This window comes from Triturus cristatus, chromosome 8 (genome assembly GCF_964204655.1).
Source record: "Triturus cristatus chromosome 8, aTriCri1.1, whole genome shotgun sequence".
In the NCBI taxonomy this organism is placed as follows: domain Eukaryota; kingdom Metazoa; phylum Chordata; class Amphibia; order Caudata; family Salamandridae; genus Triturus; species Triturus cristatus.
Genome location: NC_140591.1, coordinates 1379283308 through 1379300891, shown reverse-complemented (window position 1 = coordinate 1379300891; position 17584 = coordinate 1379283308). Strand labels below are relative to the sequence as shown.

General features: G+C 44.1%; 1 protein-coding gene across 1 annotated transcript in view; it reads left to right on the top strand.

Moving 5' to 3' along the window:
* Nucleotides 1–17584, top strand: part of LTN1 (listerin E3 ubiquitin protein ligase 1) — a 452785-nt gene that overhangs the window by 207640 nt on the left and 227561 nt on the right. The window contains exons 13-14 of the mRNA XM_085623083.1: nt 4028–4267; nt 5063–5216. Of these exons, the coding sequence (XP_085479209.1) occupies nt 4028–4267; nt 5063–5216 (394 nt within the window). The remainder of the gene's footprint in view (nt 1–4027; nt 4268–5062; nt 5217–17584) is intronic.

The window sequence follows — 17584 nt, the reverse complement described above, 5'->3', positions numbered from 1 at the left end:
TCTGCTAAAACAAGGCGACTTCCTTGCTACCCTAGACCTCAAGGACACCTACTTTCACATTCCCATTCACCAAGCTCACAGGAAGTACCTTCGGTTTGTGGTGGACGGTCAGCATTACCAATTCAAAGTCCCCCCCTTTGGAGTCACTACAGCACCCCGAGTCTTTACAAAATACCTTGCGGTAGTAGCAGCACACTTGAGAAGGGAAAACATCCACGTCTTCTCATATCTGGACGACTGGTAATAAAAGCCAAGTCATACCAGCAATGCGTCCAGCACACGCATACGACCATTCACCTCTTACACAGACTCGGATTCACTATAAACAAAACAAAGTTGCTCCTCCAACCATCCCGGTCTCAGCATCTAGGTGCCACAATAGATACCTCCAAAGGGCTTGCATCTCCCAATCCAATAAGAATACAAGCCATACTAGCTCTTATACAAAATTTCAACTGCAGCACTCACTAACAGCTCAAGTGTTCATACAACTAATTGGAATGATGGCCTCTTGCATTTTCATAGTACTGCACGCAAAACTACAAATGCGCCCCCTACAAGAGTGCTTAGCAAGCCAGCTGAACCAGGCTCAAGGTCAACTAACAGATCTGGTGGTGGTGGACGGCCGCACACATCGCTCTCTGCAGTGGTGGAACACCAGGAACCTTTCCAAAGGACGGCCGTTCCTCAAGCCAGTTCCACAGGTAGTGCTAACCACAGACGCATCCCTCATCGGCTGGGGAGCTCATTTGCCAAAGCACATAGTTCAAGGCAGGTGGACACCACAACAGAAGCTACTCCACATAAACCATCTGGAGTTGCTAGCCATTTTTCAAGCTCTAAAATCCTTTCAAAATTACCTAACAGGCAAGGCTGTCTTAGTCCGTACAGACAATATGATAGCCATGTACTACATCCAGAAGCCGGGTGGAACACACTCCTTACAGCTCTCCCGGCTGGCGCAGATCATATGGAGGTGGGCCATCCCTCTAAACATCTATCTACTAGCAGAACATCTACCAGGAGTTCAACATCAGATTGTGGATCTGTTGAGTCGTCAGATCCAACAGATTCACGAGTGGGAAATTCATCCGCAAGTTCTTCAACCTTTCTTTCAAGTATGGGGACTCATTTCGTTAGTGGGGCGCAAGCTACAACAACACTCCCTCACACTAATCCTAGTTGCACTAACATGGGCAAGACAACCGTGGTACACCACACTACTGGAACTTTCAGTGGTACCACATCAAAAACTGCAACTCTCACCACATCTGTTAACACCGAACCATGGAGAGATCATGCATCTGGACCCAATGCAGCTCAACCTAGCAATTTGGCTCCTGAGGTCTTAGAATTTTGATATCTCAACCTACCACCTGTTTGCATGAACGTTATCAAAGAGGCTAGACGTCCTACCACTAAAGTTTGCTATGCAGCTAAATGGAAAAGATTTGTTATATACTGCACCAATAACAACATCAATCCACTAGATGTTTCCATACAAAACATCATATGCTACTTGCTGCATCTACACAAATGCAATTTAGCATACTCCTCAATCAGATTATATCTTGCTGCCATAGCGGCTTACCTTCAAAACAGACAGCATCTATCATTCAAAGTTCCTGCCATAAAAGCCTTCATGTAAGGATTTTAAAGAATAATCCCTCCCAGGGTACCACCCTCCCCTGTATGGAACCTCAACATTGTTCTCACCAGGCTCATGGGTCCCCCATTTGAGCCTTTGCATAAGTGTGAACTACAATTCCTTTCATGGAAAGTTGCCTTTCTAATAGCTATTACATCACTCAGAAGAGTGAGAGAGATCCAGGCACTAACAATTCAAGAACCATTCTTGCAACTCCATCACAACAAGATGGTTCTAAGGACAAACCCCAAATTCCTTCCAAAAGTCATTTCACCATTTCATCTCAATCAGTCTGTTGAGTTGCCAATATTCTTCTCCCAACCTCAAACAGTAGCTGAAAGATATATATTGATAGATATATATTGATAGGACAAAGCCATTTGGTAAACCAAAACTGCTTTTTGTGTCCTTTTCTTCTCCACACAAAGATAACCCTATTTCAAAAACTGGGATTGCAAGATGGATGGTTAAATGCATTCAAATTTGTTACCAAAAAGCAAAACGCACTCTATCCATTCCCCTTAGGGCTCATTCCACCCGTAATTAGGGGCATCTATGGCATTTTTAGGGAACATTCCCTTCGATGATATCTACACCACACACATTCACAAAGCACTACTGTGTAGATGTGCAAGCAAAACAACAAGCTAGTGTGGGCTAGGCTGTACTCAAAACACTGCAACAAATACTGGTACTCGCCGCTAAGGGAGAGAACTGCTATGCAATCTATGCACTAGTGTGTGATCTGCAGCCAATATGCCTCGAACGGAAAATGCTACTTACCAGTATGCCTCTGTTCTTGGCATGTAGGGCTGCAGAGTCTCACACGCCTACCCGGCTGCCTCTATCTGTTCCAGTAATATCTTAATTAGATACATTATTCATGGACATCTTTCTGTTCTCACACAACTCCATAATTTCCCGTAATGGTGAAAAACAATCTGAAGATGGAGTCGATGCCCATGTGCACTATGCTCCAGAGGAGGAGTCATCTACCATACAAAGACTCTTCCAGGACAACAACAAAGTGTAATCATCTGGGCCCACCACCAGATGGTGATCTATGCACTAGTGTGTGACTCTGCTGCCCTACTTGCCAAGAACAGATGCATACTGGTAAGTAGCATTTTCATTTCTATCTGCGGAGCAGCAGTACCAATCAACGGCAGGTACAGGAATTGTAGTGCACAGGACCATGATTTGCCTTAACGTGGTATGAGGTGCAGGATCTAAGGTCCCTCGTTGTTTCTTTGAAGTGTTCCATCCATTACATTTTTTTATACTACAGTGTGTCGCCCTAAGTGTAATGGGTATGCCCAGACGTGGGTCCCGTGCTCACTGTGCTACTGGAACCAAGTTATGCCCAACTGATGGGGTCTAATCAAGGTGACAACATGTCTTCGGTTGTTTTTGTTCTGGTTCCGGAAGGACCTGGCCTGAAGTTCAGGCTGGACTGTACCTGTTGGCGCAGCATCATGACTGGTTTGCTTTTGCCTGGGTATAAACTAAAGTGGCATGGTGGCTGAAAAACGATGGCCTGGGATACAGCCTGAGCGATTGCCAGTGGCTAAAATTATTTCAAGCATTCCATCCATTATCCAACATCTGTGCATGCAACACATGTAAACAGCATTTGTGAATGCCTGTTTTTACATGATTTAGCACATTAATGCCATACCTTTTAACTTTTCCAATGCTAGTTTTAATATTGTTATTCAATTTTTCCTTTATTCTCAGACAAAAACGTATTTAGCACATACATTGGAAAGATCAAAAAGCTTCCAAGAATAATTGCAAAGAAAACATATAGCCAGCAATACAATGAAAGTACTGTGAACATTATATAATAACCCAGTATAAATGCTATGGCTATCCACGCACAGAGACTATTCATCTGTTATTTTAATTTAACATTTCTTACCTCCAGTGAGTGTGAATCGCTTGTGATGGACTTCAAGACTGATGACTAGTTTCTAAAAAGATTTTTTTTTATCAGCACTCATCATGAATATGTCCTAATGCAGCACTTCAAGGAACTCTCAGTTCAGTAAATCTAATAAATAATTATAAAACAGCATATTATAGTTTTGACGCTAAAAAAACACTGCAATCCATTTTATTATGAAATTGCTCCACATTCTTCCTAAAATACCCATCATTTTGCCCCCATGGCATTGGTCAGTCACAAGACTTTACACTCAGAAATTGCTGTGAGAATATGACAGATTCAATTGTAAAACAGCTGTGTTAAAAAGTCGTCCAGTGTCTAGCAGAAGAATGTTGTGTCAGCGATGTTGTAGAGATAGATCCAAAGCTAAGCGTTTTTGCCACTGTTTCTTCACCTACAATGTTTGTCTTTGTGTATGTTTCAACAAACAGAATCCCTTATTGGTGAAGGATATGTGAAAAGGATTATTGATAAATTGCACGCAACATTGTCCAAAGCCAGAGATCTGTCGGAAGCTGGAGATATTGAGCCCTCAGTGTCCTTCATCTGTGACGTAGCCTCAAACTTTTTCAGTTCAGTCAAGGGTTGCCTATTGATGTCATCGGCTGAAGACCTGTTGCTCACAATCTTCCAGTTGTGCACTCAGAGCCAGCAATTAACTTATTTGACAGGTAATTCGAACTGTGTGTTATTTAAGCATATCATACAGTATTTTATCAAATGAATAATCTTATTGCTGTACTTGGCTGTGTGGTTATTTGTTGGTTAATGATTGAGTAACATATTACAAATGCTCCAGATTAATTAGCCTTTCCCCCTATTCTTGTGTTTGTCCCAACTAGGAGCATTTTAGTCTTGCTGTGTTCTGAGTGGCTGAGTTACTTCACATGCACTTCTTCTGTTTTTGTAAGATTTTAGTTGACATTTCTGATAGGGCCATTTGCCGTGCTGTAACAATAAATAGTCCCCTACGTCACCACAAATGATCATGCATCTACCCTGGCTGGGTCTTCCTATACCACCATACTCCAAATGGTTGCACACTCTAACTGTTGGTGTGGGTATTCTAGATCATAGGACTGAATCTTGATCTGGAGCTGAGGGCAAGGTTTGGAGGCTATTCATGGCGTATTTATGGGCTGCAATATCTTTCTCTGTTACCGCCCCTCCACCGCAATCTTTGTGTCTGGTATAGCCTAAAATAATGACTCCGTTCAGTGTGTGGTGTGCCATGAATACTGTATGCCTGTTCTGCTTGCCCATATCGTGAATTGTTTGAAGTAATCTTTCCATATCTATTCCTGCATTGTTCCACCCAATATCTTGATTTTATTATGTGAACTGAAATATCAGTTATGTAATACTGATGATCCAGTAAAGTTGAAGTAAAGTTTGATCACATACTTGCATGACCAGAGATTTGAAGATGTATATTAAAACGCATTAAAAGTGTCCCTTTCTTCCAGACTTGGCTCTATCCAAATTACAGCACACCTGGTTGTTGGGCTTAAATTCTCTTCTACAACAGACAGGATATATTCAGCAAGAAAGCACCTTTCTGAGTAGATCTGCAGCCTGGGTGAAGGAACAGGTTTTATTTTCATCCCATGACTTGAAAAGGTAGACATAAGCATATTGTTTTAATTTACCTTTCTTTTGCTTTCGTAAAGCATTCGCCCCATTCCAGTATCCGCAGCATAAATTGGCAGGATCTGTGCACTGGCAAGCATCTTTCATGCCTCATTGTGAACTCTTCCAAAACTGGTGCCACCGGTTGTACTTTACTAACTTTTGTGATGTAAGAAAATTGCTATTTTATCTTTCAAAACTCATCTTTACAGATATACTGGTCAATACTTATGATATATAGCTGGAAGCAGTGTTAACACCTCATGTTTCACAAGATGATATGGTCTGTCAAAGGTACCAGTCTTAGAATTGTTTTTGAATTCTATTCAGTGCACGGAGCATGGCTGTTTATCTCCAGGTCACAGGCAGTAGGTATAGGACAGCATTTGTATCTGTCGGTCAACTGGGTAGCTAAGGTGGAATACGTTTACAGTTATGTACCTATTGCATGTAAGTAGTTTTCTTATTTGCCAAAACCCCCAATGACAACTAACACACATTTTGTGGAGCTCAACAAGACTATCAATTTGGATTTACTGGTTTACCTCCTTGGGTTTAGCACTTTTAGACACCTGCTTGCATGATTCACCCTTATCAGGCTGGGAATCCCCTGTACTTAATTAGCAGCATACCATGTTAAAATGGCCATAGACGGGAAACAACATTTTGTATTTAGTTGCACAGCCACCTCATTTGAAAGAACCCAAACTTCAGCCGATGAGGTGAAAGTTTAAGTTCTCCTACCCCCATAGAGGCCACCATAACTCAGATTTCTACTGCACATCATGTGTGAGGAGGTCTCGTGGTAGAGCTCTGCTCTGAACCTTCAGTGAACCTGAAATTGTTACTATTTTGAACTGCCCTGGATTTGAACAAGCCCTATGTTCAGCTCTGAAGTACTGTGAGTTGTTTTTAGGTAAGCGTCTATATTTTCAGGGCCAGGGAGATCTTTTTATCTGACAGCCAACTGTCACCATGGCTGACAGAGCGAAGAAATCTCTTTTCAAACCTTGTTCATTTTGTGGAAACTAGAAGATTTACACTGATGACTAACATTCTCGTATCCTTTATCTACATCATAAGGCATCAGAAGGCGATATTTGCAAGACTTTTACAGCTAAAACTCCTAAAGACAGAGAAAGGAGGTTGGTATTATTTCTTGTGGGTTAAGAGAATTTACCTCCTTTGAAGGAGATGCCTTCTCTTCAGGGTAACAGTCTGTGAAAAGTGCCCCTCCGAGCACTCCCACAAAGGCAGCACGCAAGAGGAGGGTTGTACAGTTTCCAGAGCAAGATTTATTTGCTACAATACTTGCAGCCACATCCTCAGGTAATATGCAAGATAAGCTTACCTCTATGCACTGTAAAAGGGATCAAGCTGTAGGAAAAGGAAACGTTGTCGACGACGAGACAGTCTTTTACGAAGAAACCGGCAATGGCAACCCTACCGTTGATGGTGACTCCCTCAGTCGATGTTGACCCCTTCGTCGACGACATTCATACCGTTGATGACGCTATCATTGATGCCAACACTGTCGACAGCAACCCTAAAAGGAAATGTTTTTTATCCATAAAACGTGTCCAATTTGCCTCAAGCTCAAATATTACAATCAGACCAAGAAGAGGAGACTAGTGAATATGCCTTACTAACAGCTTACAGCACTACACAATTAGATGTAAGATATATGTCCACGAGAAGAAATGGGCAACAGTGTGATTATCAACAAGATTGTAAGGGCCTGATTTAGACCTCGGCGGATGGGTTACTCTGTGACCACTGTGATGGATATCCCATCTGCCGAAATATAAATTCCATTCGTTATAATGGGATCTTTATTTTGGCGTACGGGATATCTGCCACCATTGTGATGAAGGAACTCGTCCGCCGAGATCTAAATCAGGCCCTGAGTCTCAAACCTCTCAAATCGGTTTAGGGAAGAACACACCAAGATGTTATTGAGAACCTGATGTGGTTCAAGTGCCTATGGCCTATTTATCTACATTGGAACTGATGATGGATAGTTTTAATAAGTTATTACCTCCGCATCTGGGTAATAATCCTCAGATGGTGTTACCTGCACCCTTTCTACCACCTCCTCCATCTACCCCTTTACCAGTTACGCCTCTTCAGCATCTGCCATCACTACCTCCTCCCCCACCAATAGAACCATCTTCCAGTACTGTTCATATAGAGGACATGGAGGATGTTGACTCTAATTATCCTTATACTGGGGTATGGATGAGGAGAAGGGTGAGCTTCCTCAAGATGATGGAGGACGAGATGATAATGATTGGGAAGTCATTGCCCCAAGTGGAATTGACGATGGGCCAAAACCACAGTTTTCTGCTGATGATATAGTTAATTTTCATTAATTATTAGAAAGAGCTGCCAAGAAATTTAAGCTACTAATGGCATCTCTAGGCCAACGATGTTTCCTTCATGACTTGAAAGAGCAAGCTCAGGAGTCTGTTAAATCCATACCCATTCCAGTTGGTCTGGTCGGAAGTTTTAAAATGAATGAAAAAACTTTCTAGAGTTCCAGCAGTGAAACTTCATCTTGAGAAAAAGTATGACTCCTGATTCAGCTCCGGCTTGTCTCACCAGTCATACTAAACCTGATTCAGTCATCTCTTCATCAGTCAGAGAAGAACCAAGACCTCCAATAATGCCATCCTCTGGTACGCCGGACAAGGATAGTAAACACATTGATAATCTGGACCAGAGAATTTAGTCTTTGGCAACTATCTTATTTAAGATAGCTAATGTCTTTTCAATTCTAGGTCGTTATGATCACCAGATATGGCATGACTTTGCTCCGCTACTAGAACTCATTCTGGAACATAGGAAGGAAGCAGCATGGGCTATCCTTAAGGAATGGGAACTTTCTTCTTCCTTCATTATTGACACAGCAATTGATGTCTTGAGCACAGATTTTCTCTAACTGGCAGGAGATACTGTATTAAGAAGACAAAAACAACAAGGTGATGGATGGAATGCTTGAATTAATCTCAGCCACCGTCCATCGTTCAGGCCGCATCCCAATCCATTGTTTTTCAGCCACCATACTCCCTCAGTATGGACCCAGCCATATACAAATCAGTCTTGACTCTGTTCCTCATGGGAAAAGACCAGCCAGAACTGCCAGTTCAGTTCGTCGTTGAACCGAAACACAAGCAACCCAGGACCGGTTTCGCCCAGTTTATGGGCTCTTCTGGCGGGTATAGCTTGGTTCCAGTGGCACAGTGAGCCAAGGACCAACGTCTGGGCGTACCCGGCGCACTTTGGGCATCAAATGTAAAAACAGCAAGGTAACGAAGGGGGTGCTTGAATAAACCTTAGCCACTGGCAATCGCTCAGGAAGAAAATGAGGTGGCATGATGTGCAAAATAATGATTCGGCCCTAGTGATTACCGGTTGCTGAGATTAATTCAAGCATTCCACCCATCACTGTTTTGTATACTTATTATATCGCCATAAGTGCGATGGGTATGCCCAAGACTGATTTGCATGTAACTGTGTCCAAACTGAGGTGACATGGTGTGCAAAATAGCTATAGATTAGGATGTGTTCAAAGTGATTACCAGTGACTGAGATTAATTCAAGCATTCCATCAATCCCTGTTTTGTATGTGTATTAAGAAGACCAGACTGGTTAAAGTCCTTAGCCTTCCTAACTGACGTCCAATCTAAGATTCTGACCATGCCTTTTGATGACTTGCTTGTTTTGGTAAACATGTAGACGAGGCTTTACAAGGTCTTAAAATGGACACTGACAGGGAAAGGCATTATGACATATGGAGAACCGCAGATTTGGAATGTCTTATTTTCGTGGCTCAAGAATATCACAGACTTTCAGAAGAGGATTCATCCAATACTTACATATTATCCTTAAAGACAATCTGGATTCGATGAATGATACTCCTTCAATCGGAATGAAAGACAATCTTATGGGAGGGCCTCAGAGAGGAAGAGAGGTTCCTCATAAGCACGTGTCGATGACAATCAGAAGAGAGGTTCACTCCAAGCTTTTGCCCCCTTTTCCATCTGGTGCTCAAAGGATGGGGTGGGGGAATTTCTCTTGTTGCTCCCTCATGGGAGATCATAACATCAGATAAATGGGTGAGGCAAATAGTTCAATCAGGTCATATGTGGGAGTTTGTCCAGAGACCCCCAGTACGTCCACCCAAAAAGGAACATCATCTTCATTTGAAGGAGTTTCAATTCGAAATTCTCATGCTCCTCCTCAAAGGGGCTATAGAAATTGCCTCCAAGTCACAAAGAAGCATGGATTTCATTCTGTGTTCTACCTAATCAAAAATAAGATTGGCCAATGGAGAGCATTACTGGATCTCAGGCAACTGAATACGTTTCTAAATAAACTGTCATTCCAGACGCTTACCTAAAAAGGCCTCCCTGATGATGCCGGTAGCAAATTTTATTATCTCTCTGGGCCTTTGGGACTCATACTTTCACATACCCATTCATCCACAGCACATAAAGTACCTTCGATTCTCGGTAACAGTTGAACTACCAGTTCAAGGCTTTCCCTCTCCGGCTCAATTCAGCACTGCAGGAAGCAGGGTTTCTGTTGCAGTAACCACCCCCCACTATTTGCCAGACTACTGATGCACTTTGACTTGATGTGCCAAGGGTCCCTGCCACTCAGGTTCCCAGGGCCTGTGTTCTTTCCCAAAACTGTACCTGGTACCCCCAATTAGCACCTCTATGGCCACATGTCAGTCCCTTGTAAAAGGGTCCATGGGTACCAAGGGTAATGTTGCCAGGGAAGGCCTCTACGGGCTTATTGTGCCACCCATAGAGGCCCTGTACCTTTAGACAGACACACACACACACACTGCCTTTGCAGGCTGTGTGTTTTGACGCAGAACAAAGTGAAGAGTCAATATGGCACACAACCCTGGGTGCCATGCCTACAACCCACAGCCCTGGCATAGGTCAGCCACCCCTCTAGCTAGGTGCACTATACTAGTAGTGAGGGTACAGGTGCATGAGCCCTGTCCCCTTACAGTTTCTGGACCAGTTCTTAGACATTGTAAGTGCAGTAATGCCATTAAGAGTATATGATGCTGGGAGTTTAGTCCTGGCATCCCGAGGTTTTCTTCCTTCCCTTCCGAACTGACCTTCTGGGTGGCGCCGGTCCTCGACTGAGATCTCTTCTGTCGGTTTGCCGCGACAGCCGTTTGGGCGAATTTTGGAACTTGGCAGTTGGAACCTGGACACTCTTGATTGGTAAGAACCGTTGTACGGTACTTGCTCCGAGTTTTGAAGCCTGGGTTGGCTATTTGAGTTTGATTTGTGATGACCGGTCATATTTTGTATTGATTACTGTGAGAATATATGCGTTGCAACACATATAGGCAGGTAATGTGGAGATATTTCTCCGGAGCTGTGTAAATCTGAACGGCGCAAAGTTTAAGTGCCATTTTTTTGATAATACTGCATATTTTGCATTATTTTTGAGCATGCCTGCTTTTAGCGCACTCCGTAAGTGGTGCTGCTGATTTGGAAACCGGTTAAACCTCGAGGAATCTGCTCCAGCCCCCCCAGAGGGGACTCCTAATAGGGATATGTATGTGAAGCATGGTCTTTCCTCTATAATGTACAGCACAGTGTGGAGGAAATATACCAAAAAGGATCCTGAATTACGATGGCCTTAAGCGAAGCGTCGGGAGGAAAGAGAACTGGCGGAGAGACAAGAGAAAGAGCGTAGGTTGCAAGTCTCGGGTCAATATGCTGTCCGCCAGCCACTTTATCCTGTCCTTACTAATCTTGACGATGATTTTTATTTATTAGATCGCTCTCCGCCCCCATATGTTGGAGCGTCCGCACCAAGATCACAGGATTCTGGATCGGTTTCGGATAAGGTAGACACGCGGTCCATGTTATCAGTTGAGCGTATGGGTGAGCTTCGGAAAATTTCTCTTCGTGCACTTAAGGGCAAGTTATCCCTTGCTGAATTGTTGGATTCTTTGGAAAAGTGGCGGGATAGAGAGAAGTTGTATTTTCTTGAAACCTTTTCTCATGACGTGATTGCTGCCTTTCGGAAATATTCAGATGCTTTCGAGCCTGATGATGTAGTATCAGATTCTAAAGCATTACGTAACGGTGTTTTTTCCCCCTCTAAGGTATCCGATGCGGTCCGGCGGCTGTTTGCATTGCGGGACGCGGCGAGTGAACTTAAAGAGAGAGCGCGCCTAAAAGCAGGAGAGGAGGAGCAGTCGGATTCCCGTATCGGTGGTGACCAATCATCTACCTCCCACTCAGATAAGAGCTAATTAGTGCATACCAAACCGATGCAAGAGGCGGCACCTTTGTATGTTCCTCCTAAAGGAGCAGGAACTAGCTCAGATATGTCTTCCTCCGATGCTAAGGGTTATTTTGTGTATAATTGGGTTTATACTCCCTGGCATAGGGCTGATGTTATGGCATTAAAGAATGCATTGCCTGACCCCCGCAAGAATTCAGCGGCCTTTTACGAAGAAGTCGAAGGTGCCTTGAATTCTTGTACTATGACTTTAGCAGATATAGATTTGTTCTTTGGGCTTATCTTACCACCGGATATGTGGCGATCTGTGCGGAAGGTGGATGATCAAGCCGTTTTTAGGGCCAAATGGTATGAGATTGAGGATGAGGATAGGGAGAGAAAACCCGCGCAAAAACCGCCCCAGATTATTTTAGATCTCCCCGCTGCTATCTTGACCAAGTTGAAAACGATTATTCCCCCTAAAAAGATTGACTGGAATATGTTAGCCTCATGTAAACAGAAGGTCGATGAATCAGTTTCAGATTTCTTTACGCGCTTTGAGGAGACATTCCATGATTTCAGTGGTCAGTCACTTACGGATGATACGGGTCGACATCTTTTTGTTGATAAATATGTGGTGAATTTATTACCGGGAATAGCAGCTCGTTTAAAAGCGAGTGAAAGTTCTTGGTCCACCTCGTCTCCGGCATCCCTCCTGACTATGGCTCAGTATTATGAGCGTCAGGAACAAGAAGCGAAGGGGAATGAGGAGAAGAAATCGAAAGATTTGAAAACTAAGGTGATGTTAGCACAAGTATATGGTCCGCCTCGTCGGGGTGTAGAAAGAGGTAGGGGAGGATTCTATGGTCCTCCTTCGGGTCGGTCAGACGTAAATAGAAATCAATGTGCGTATTGTAAACAGCCGGGTCATTGGGCCAGAGATTGTCCGGTGTTGTATGCATCTCGTCAGGGACGTGGTCAGGGACCACCGAGAGGTAGAGGGGGCTTTTCGAATTTTAGAGGGAATTCTAATGATCGTGCTCGGTTTGAGCCTAATGTGCAGCAACGAGATAGACCTAATGTATTTGATCGACAAAATCAGTATCAGATGTCTGGGAATGACCGTTCTGGGTACCATGACCCACAGCACGCGTAGGATTGCGTTGGATGGGGGTTTGAATCAGTTGAAGTGCCGGTTGATCAGAAGGGTCCTTCTGTTTCAGCAACTGTCTTGGGTTCTACTGATCGGTTCCTAGTTGATACAGGAGCTACTCGCAGTGCGCTGTCCAAACAATTGGTTCCGAGGGCTCCCCCATCTGGCTTAATGGTTACATCGGTAGGGTTTGATGGTACACTCTCTCGAAGCCCTCTTTCCCGACCCCTTGCATTCCATGTTGACAACCTTTCTGCGTCCTGTCCGTTTCTGCTTGCCCCGAACACGCCCGACAACATTATGGGTCTTGATATGCTCAAGTACTTCAGAGCAACGATCCGCTGCTCTCCTACTGGAGTACGTGTGATCTTAAATGATAATCACCCCATGACAGAACGGATGTGTGTGGTTGCAGAGGATACTGTCTTAGCTTCCCTCCCTCGTACTTTGTGGGTTACTTCGGATACTGATGTGGGACAGATGGTGATTCCGCCTGTCCACATTAGTGTCCAGGAGGGTGCGGTGTTACCGCGCCTCCCTCAGTATCGTATTTCCCAGGAGGGGGAGGAGGCACTCATACAGATTGTGCAGGATTTGATTAAGGTGGGAGTAGTGGAGGAAGTTCCCTATAATGTCTGCAACAGTCCTATTTTACCCATTTTGAAGAAAGATACTGATACTAGGGTTTATCGTTTTATCATTGACCTAAGGGAAGTGAATAAGATAGTGATACCTCAATATCCAGTGGTTTCTGATATCACGACGTTACTTACTCTGGTCCCGCCAACGGCGACCACGTTTTCAGTTATTGATTTGAAAAATGCCTTCTTTTCGATTCCTATTCACCCTGATAGCCGATACCTTTTCGGTTTTACTTTAAATAATAGGTCTTATAGATTTTGTAGAGTCCCTCAGGGCTATACAGAAAGCCCTAGCATTTACAGTCAAGCATTGAAAAGGCAATTGGATTCCTTTGTTCTGCCTGAGGGTGTCGCCCTTATACAATATGTCGATGACATCTTGTTGGCGGCTGACACTCCTGAGCTGTGTGAGAAGTGTACGTTATCTTTGCTTTCCTTTTTGGCATCTCACTATCACAAAGTGTCGAAGAAGAAATTGCAATTCTGTAGACCAAAGGTGACTTATTTGGGTCACCTTTTGTCTAAGGAGGGGCGTGCACTCACACCAGATCGTATTCAAGCAATTTTGGACACGCCAGTACCCTCCACACAGAAGGACGTGCGTGCATTTTTGGGTCTTGCTTCCTTCTGTAGGCAATGGATATTGGGATTTTCACACATAGCTAAACCATTGTTAGTGCTTTTGACAAAGGATACACCGATCCCTCTTCCCTGGTCAAATGAGTGTGAAATTGCTTTTCAGCAATTACGACAAGCCCTTTGTTCAGCACCAGTGTTAGGTACCCCTGATTATACGAAGCCCTTTTCACTGTATGTGCATGAGAAAGATGGATGTGCATTATCAGTTTTAGTACAGATGCACGGCGACAAGCAGCGCCCTTGTGCATATTTTTCGGCTGTACTTGATCCTGTTACCCGAGCGTTGCCTGGTTGTTTTCGCTCGGTTGCGGCGACAGCTGTGTCAATACGCCAAAGCGAGGGAATTGTGTTATCTCATAAGCTGTTGGTACTAGTCCCCCATGCTGTTGATGCCCTGCTTAACCAGACAAAGACGCAGCATTTGACTAGTGCACGTTTAACGGGATATGAGTTGACGCTTTTGGCTCCTCATATTACGTTAAAGAGATGTGCAACGTTAAATCCAGCCACATTGTTGCCGTTCCCGGAAACTCAGTCTGAAGCACGGAAAGCACATGATTGTATCGACCCTTTGTCTGAGGAACAGACAAAGGGTCGTATTGATCTCCAGGATACGCCCTTTACAGATGTAGATGGAGAACTGTGGGTGGACGGATCATGCCTGAAGCTACCAGATGGTACGACTTCAGCAGCGTATGCAATTACCACATTACAAACAATAGTGGAGACAGCACGCATACCGCAGAAATCAGCTCAAGCAGCGGAACTGATAGCATTAACACAAGCATGTGAGCTCAGTACAGGATTGTGTGTGAATGTCTATACAGATAGCCGCTATGCCTTCGGAGTAGCGCACGATTTCGGCCTACTCTGGAAGGAGAGAGGGTTTCTAACGTCACATGGAGCACAGATAATGTATGGGGAGTTAGTTCACAACCTTTTGACTGCATTAACATATCCAAAGAAGATTGCTATAGTCAAATGTAGTGCTCATAAGAAAGTGGTTGATAAAGTTGGAGAAGGGAATGCTTTAGCAGACCGGGTGGCACGAGAGACTGCGATGCAGCCTGGTGCTACAGCAATGTATGTTGTGAAGTCACAGACAGAAAGATGGCACGATGCTAGGAGGGAAGTGCTGGAGATACAGAGGACTGCTTCCGATAAGGAACGGGAGCAATGGTCCAATGATGGAGAATTAGATGATGAAGGGTGCTGGAGAAGTAAGCAGATGGATAAGTGGAAGTTACCCACAGCCTTCGTACAACCTATGGTTCAGATGGCACATGGACTAGCGCATGTCGGAGCTTCCGCAATTGTCAAATTACTCACACGAGTTTGGGAGCATCCGGAGATTGCTAGTACGGCAAAGAGCGTAGTGCAGACCTGCATGATTTGCCTGAGGTATAACCCAGGAAAGGGTACACGAACTCCAGCAGGAGGATTTGCAACACCCACTGCACCCTTTGAGGTTTTGCAGATGGATTACATCCAGCTTGAGCGCTGTAACAATCTGAAGTATGTTCTAGTAGTGGTTTGTGCCTTCAGCAAATGGGTTGAGGCATACCCTACGAAAGACAATACTGCAATGACTACAGCCAAGATGCTATTGAAGGAGTTCTTTCCTCGATATGGTGTTTGCAGATTGTTGTGGAGTGATAACGGACCTCATTTCGTAGCAGACGTTATCAAGTATGTCCTGAAAGGGCTAGGCATTACCCAAAAATGTCATGCAGTGTTTCACCCTCAGTCTGCGGGATTGGTCGAGAAATATAATGGTACTCTGAAGCTTAAGATCGCGAAGATCCAAGCTTTGACTTCTTTGACTTGGCCAGATGCTTTACCGCTGGCATTATTGTCAATTAGATCGATACCGCATTCTCGGACCGGTCTCACACCCTACGAGATCGTGTTTGGACGCCCAATGAATATTTGGGGTCCACCAAAACCAAAATCACTGTATGATGTACCTTGTGTAATGATGAATGATTATATGGCACAGTTAACGGATAATTTGGTTTCTATTCATCAACAGGTTCGAGAGGCGCTCCCTGATCGGTCCACTGGTGAAGGCCATAATCTCCGACCTGGTGATCAGGTAATGATAAAGGTGTTCGAAAGGACGAACAGTCTGGAGCCGAGATGGGTTGGTCCTGAGCAAGTCTTGCTCGCAACGAGGACAGCTGTGCGGGTCTCCAATCGGAAGAACTGGATCCACTCCTTGCACTGTCGTAAAGTGCCGCCTGGATTGGTGGAGCCTGCTGTGTTGACCGACCATCGAGAAATCTTGACTGCGGAGAAAGGCCGTGCTGTGGAACCGAACGACACTGAGGAGCTCTTCCCGGACCAATCCATTCCTGGAGGAGGAAGATATCATCTCAGACCGAGGAAGTGATTTTCTTTGTGCATCCAAAGACGTTGTCAGAACGGCCCTTAGGTTAGTGAAACGGAGAGCCAATGTGGCAAGGGGGGGGGGGGGATCAGCCCTGCATTAGTGTAGCGACACCCGTCTTGGCCTGCTGGTGAAGAAATCAATGGCTGCCTAAGGGGAAGAGTTCTGACAACCTTTTAGTTTCAGGAAGATATTGACTTTCACTACAAGATGGAAAAGAAGAAGATTGTTTGTGCGACGAGTTTTATTATCAGTGTAGCTATTGTTGGTATAACCACATGGTTTGTCGAAGACGTGACTCCTGCTCGTGAGTTGCTTGTCTTGACCACTCCAGTGCCTGAGGAGCACTACTTTTATACCCTCCCGTATCAAGAACTGAAGCATCGCCAGTCTTATTTGAATAACACTTTCATCCAGATGTTGCATCATACCCATGTTGCTACAAATGCTACGAACTGTTGGATATGCGGTATGATGCCAGCTCATCAGAAGAAAGGAGGAACGCCGTTTATACCTCTTCCTTTCTCTCATAATGGCTCGTGTAGAGCATGGTACACTTTGCTTTTTGCCACACGGAAACCTACAGTGGGACGATTACTTTTCAGACTTAATAAGGAATGTCATCAGGATAAAGAAGGCTATCCACAAGCGAATGGGACAATATGGGAATGGGAAGAATATCGACCAGACAATGAATCGATCCCCTACATTTTCACGAACACTAGAGACACAGAAGGGAAAGAAAAATTTGTGATTCAAGTAGCACAAGCGGACCTGTGTGTCCAGAGTGTGGGTTATATTCCAGTTGGTGTTAGTGACTGTATTATTGTTTTGAACATAGATGGTCTAAATAATAGTACTTTCTTAGCCTCCCATAATACATACTTTGTATATGGGAATAAGGGTTATTATCGTTTGGCAGCCGGCTGGTCCGGAGTATGTTATGTAGCGTTCTTATTACCTCCTGTATTTTTAGCACCTGCATCTTATCATAAAGATTTGAAATTATTGAACAATGTAACTGTAAATAGATATAAACGTACTCTATCTATTGATGATGTTGATCAAACTGATACTAGCTTACAGCAGTATGTTGATTTTAACTTAGGATTGTTTTTCTTTGTTGGAGCTGCCCTAAATAGTAGGAAGGTTCGAAGGTTAACGAGAGTTGTAGAGGCTGTGACGAATCAAACCGCTGCTGCTCTTGGGAATCTTACGGAGGAATTACAAATTACTAGAATTGTTGCATTACAGAATCGTATGGTATTAGATG